Consider the following 4,071-nt stretch of genomic DNA (forward strand, 5'->3'; position numbering starts at 1 on the left):
ATAAATGTTAGGATAATTTTTCAAAAGAACAAACATTTAATAACAAGTCTTTTAATGCAGGTAAGAAAAAAACTTTTAGACGTAAAAACTTCTGATTTCTTCACATTTATTAATGGAACCATCATGGTCTGTCCTGTGCAGAATGACAAAACACTAAATTATTTCTTTATTAAAACCTCTGTAACTTTGCTCCAGTTCATTTTAGCAGCATGAATCTTTGTACAGGTGATGTTCACAAGTGGATTTATGGTTTCCAAGAGTTTTTAGTCTGATTTATTATGGTTTTAAATGGGTTGAAACATTATTCAGACTGGAGGGAAAAAAATGTTTTAAAAAATATGTTCCATCCTCAATATGTCTAAAACCACAGCAGCTGTTTTAATTATTCTACTTCTAATAAAATCTCTCAAGTGTTGCTTTATTTTGATACCAAGATTATTTAAGTAGAGTTTGTAAAAGCTGAGATACTCAGTTATATTTCAGTATGGGATTTAGAGCAAAAACATGAAGAAAAGCCCATGTGGCTAACAAACATTTCAACCTTTAGCTGCTTGTTAAAACACACTGAAACAGTTCGGCTCAGAGGAAAGAACTCCTTAGACTCACCTGGTCTCTCGATCTTGGCCTTCCCGATGGGAACGGTGAAGTCCTTGGACTGCGACTCCTCTGACATCTCGAAGGGAACGCCGTACATCAGCTCGTTCTCCAGGAACACCACTGCAGGAAACACAGTTTTTATTTCTCTGAAGCTTTCTGCAGAGTCTGAAGTGTTGAAGCTCCAGCTGTAGTTTTCACCTGGATTATCGTCTCTGATGGCCGACTTCAGGAGACCTTTGGCATCTTCTGAGTTCCAGGGACTCACAACCTTCAGACCGGGACAGTGAGCGTACCTGGAGACAAACGAGTCCAGGTCCAGTTTACGGAACTGAATCACTAAAACGAATTGAACTAAAACACAAAGTGAGTGAAGTCAGAGTGAGAGCTCGGGGACTCCGGGCGTCCCTGAACGCACCACGCAGCGAAGCACTGCGAGTGCTGCGCGGCCACGCCGGCCGACGCCCCGTTGGGTCCTCTGAAGACGATGGGGACCGGCTGCAGCCCGGCGGACATGTAGCAGGTCTTTGCTGCAGAGTTGATGACCTGGTCGATGGCTTGCATGGAGAAGTTAAAGGTCATGAACTCACAGATGGGCCTCAGGCCGGCCTGAGGGAGCAAACAGACACCTTTGTTTGTTTGTTTGTTTGTTTATCATGGCGTCAGTTAAAAATGGATCGCTTAAAATATAGCAGCAAAAAAGAGACGAGGGACTCACCATGGCAGACCCCACAGCGATGCCAGCAAACCCCATCTGCACCGGAGACAAACAGCCGCCATGTTGTTTATTTGTTTATTTATTTGTTTGTTTGTTTACGAGCAGCGACACTGAGCGCGCTCAGAAACATTCTGCAGCGTCTCACCTCTGAGATGGGCGTGTCAATGACCCGTTTGTCTCCGTACTTTTTCCACAGACCTCTGCTCACCTGCAGGCGGAACACAGGTCAGGTCACAACATGCTAGCTGAAAGCTACAGGTAGCTAAGAACAGCAAAACGCTAGGTACGGGCTAACAGCAGCAAAAGGCTAATTCAAAGCTACCTAGAAGAAGTAAAACACTAGCTAAAGGCTAACAGTAACAACAGGCCAAGTAAAGAAGCAAAACCAGCAGAACAGCAGCTAAAAGCAGCATAAAACAAATAGCTAGAACCAGAACCCTGAAGCTAATAACAAGGTAAAAACAAAAAGTCACATCAAGCCTCGCCTGAATGAGCCGAACATTTTAACGTTAAAAACAGCTAAAACAAGACAAACTCTGCAGATGTAGCTGGATTATAAAATAAACACACGTAAACAAACAACAACAGAACGCTGAGTCAGCATTTTCACAACAAGTCCTGGACCAGGACTTTCAGACCTGGACCATCAGGTTCTGGTCGAGGACACGCACCTTGTAGGCGCCGTCGTACTGAGCCACCTCCTCCCCCATCAGGAAGACCCTCTCGTCCCGCTCCAGCTCCTCGTCCATGGCCTGGTTCAGGGCGTCGCGGACCGTCACCTGGCGAGGACACACCCACAGGTTCAGAACCGGTCCCAGGACCAGGACTCCATCCTCACACTGGGTCCACTCCAGAACTGCAGCAGCTGCTTCTTGTCATGTTTCTACAGTTTTGATCAACTTTAGTTTATTAATAATAATAATAATAATAATAATAATAATAATAATAATAATGAATATAGTTCCTTCAAAATAAGAGCCAATAATCAATATTTTTATTATTATGTCTTATCTAGGAAACAAAATGATAAAACACTACCTAGTGTATATTTAATAATTGTTTTTAACATAAGTTTCAAAGCAGCTAAAATAAACTCAAATGATCAACTTATTAAGATGCTTGTTTCTGATTTTAGGTGTTTTATTTTGATGTGACTTTTTCTTTGATCATATTTAAATATTAAAACAGTATTATAAAGAACAGATAATCTTATTAAACCCAGCTGTCTGGAGGTTTTAAACACATTAAACTTGTTTTCACCAGAGGACATCAGTATTTATTCCGGACCGCGGACACACCGACCTGAACACCGGCCGGAGCGCTCCGCTGGAAGCCCCGCCGACACACAACCGACACGGCGTTCTGCGGACAGACAGCCCCGTTAGGATGATAAACAACACAAACGAAACTAACACGACATATTCAGGATGTTTGCTACCTGTCCGGAGCGAAGAAAACACCTCAGGGACGTCGCCATCTTTTCCCTGTCCTCTGACGGAGCGACAGGGCGGGGTTTCCGGTCAGGTTCCGGGGGGGATTCAGCTAATCAGAGCGGCAGATCGCGGGTCACGTGCAGAGTGACGTGACATAGAGCCAATCAGAGCGGCTCAGCTGAGAAGGGAGGCGGGAGAAACTTCAAGAGTGGAAAAAAGGAAACCCAAGGACACCGAGCCGAGCGGTTTGTATGGAGTACTGACAGTACCACCCACTGAATGAATGAATGAATGAATGAATGAATGAATGAATGAATGAATGAATGAATGAATGAATGAATAATTGTACTGAGTGATAGAAAATATGTGCAATGAATTTACAAACCGACAGGAAAAAAAATAAGTTTTATTACTGCATCTGACACAATTTACGTATGCGAGGCAGACTTATTGAATCATAAGATCATGGTTGATTAATAATAGAATTTAAAAACAGCATTTAAAACTTAGGGGTCATTATTTTATTTTTTCCAGCTTTGAACTTAACAAGTATAAGAACCTAGCTGATGTCGTTATGTACGAAGGACTAACTGCGCCAAAATACAAACAAAGACCAAACCGTACAATTAGTTATGGAAGAATAACAGGGATAACAACAACAACAACAACAACAACAACAGCCCCAATGTGTCCAAGTTAGGTGATGTCGATATGTTTGGAGTACTAATTGAAAAATGTCTAAAAAAAAAAAGGACGAGTGCCCACAGCAGTGGATTCTGAAGCTTTGGTTTTCACATATTTAAACATGTTTCACTAATATTTCTGATTTTATTTATTTTTCAATAAGTTGGTTAATAATGTTGCACATTAGGAGAACAAAAAAGCTCACAAGGTCAAACTAAAATCATAAAAAAACCTTACCTTACCTTACTTTACACTTACTTTACATTTACCTTACACTTACCTTACCTTACTTTACACTTACCTTACCTTACTTTACACTTACCTTACCTTACTTTACACTTACCTTACCTTACTTTACACTTACCTTACACTTACCTTACATTACACTTACCTTACCTTACCTTACACTTACCTTACCTTACTTTACATTTACCTTACACTTACCTTACCTTACTTTACACTTACCTTACCTTACTTTACACTTACCTTACCTTACTTTACACTTACCTTACACTTACCTTACATTACCTTACTTTACACTTACCTTACTTTACACTTACCTTACACTTACTTTACACTTACCTTACACTTACCTTACACTTACACTTACCTTACCTTACTTTACACTTACCTTACACTTAC

General features: G+C 41.0%; 2 protein-coding genes across 2 annotated transcripts in view; both read right to left on the reverse strand.

The window, feature by feature from the left end:
* Positions 1–2,858, reverse strand: part of pdhb (pyruvate dehydrogenase E1 subunit beta) — a 4,881-nt gene extending 2,023 nt beyond the window's left edge. The window contains exons 1-8 of the mRNA XM_014015329.1: positions 2,751–2,858; positions 2,615–2,674; positions 1,984–2,091; positions 1,458–1,520; positions 1,313–1,348; positions 1,013–1,203; positions 796–890; positions 607–717 (exon numbers count right to left, since the gene is read on the reverse strand). Coding sequence (XP_013870783.1) covers positions 607–717; positions 796–890; positions 1,013–1,203; positions 1,313–1,348; positions 1,458–1,520; positions 1,984–2,091; positions 2,615–2,674; positions 2,751–2,789 — 703 coding nt within the window. The 5' untranslated portion in view covers positions 2,790–2,858. The remainder of the gene's footprint in view (positions 1–606; positions 718–795; positions 891–1,012; positions 1,204–1,312; positions 1,349–1,457; positions 1,521–1,983; positions 2,092–2,614; positions 2,675–2,750) is intronic.
* The window catches only part of LOC106522354 (tripartite motif-containing protein 35), a gene marked incomplete at its 3' end in the record, with an annotated part of 221,193 nt that overhangs the window by 153,143 nt on the left and 63,979 nt on the right, over positions 1–4,071 (reverse strand).

This window comes from Austrofundulus limnaeus, unplaced genomic scaffold, assembly GCF_001266775.1.
Source record: "Austrofundulus limnaeus strain Quisiro unplaced genomic scaffold, Austrofundulus_limnaeus-1.0 Scaffold127, whole genome shotgun sequence".
In the NCBI taxonomy this organism is placed as follows: Eukaryota; Metazoa; Chordata; class Actinopteri; order Cyprinodontiformes; family Rivulidae; genus Austrofundulus; species Austrofundulus limnaeus.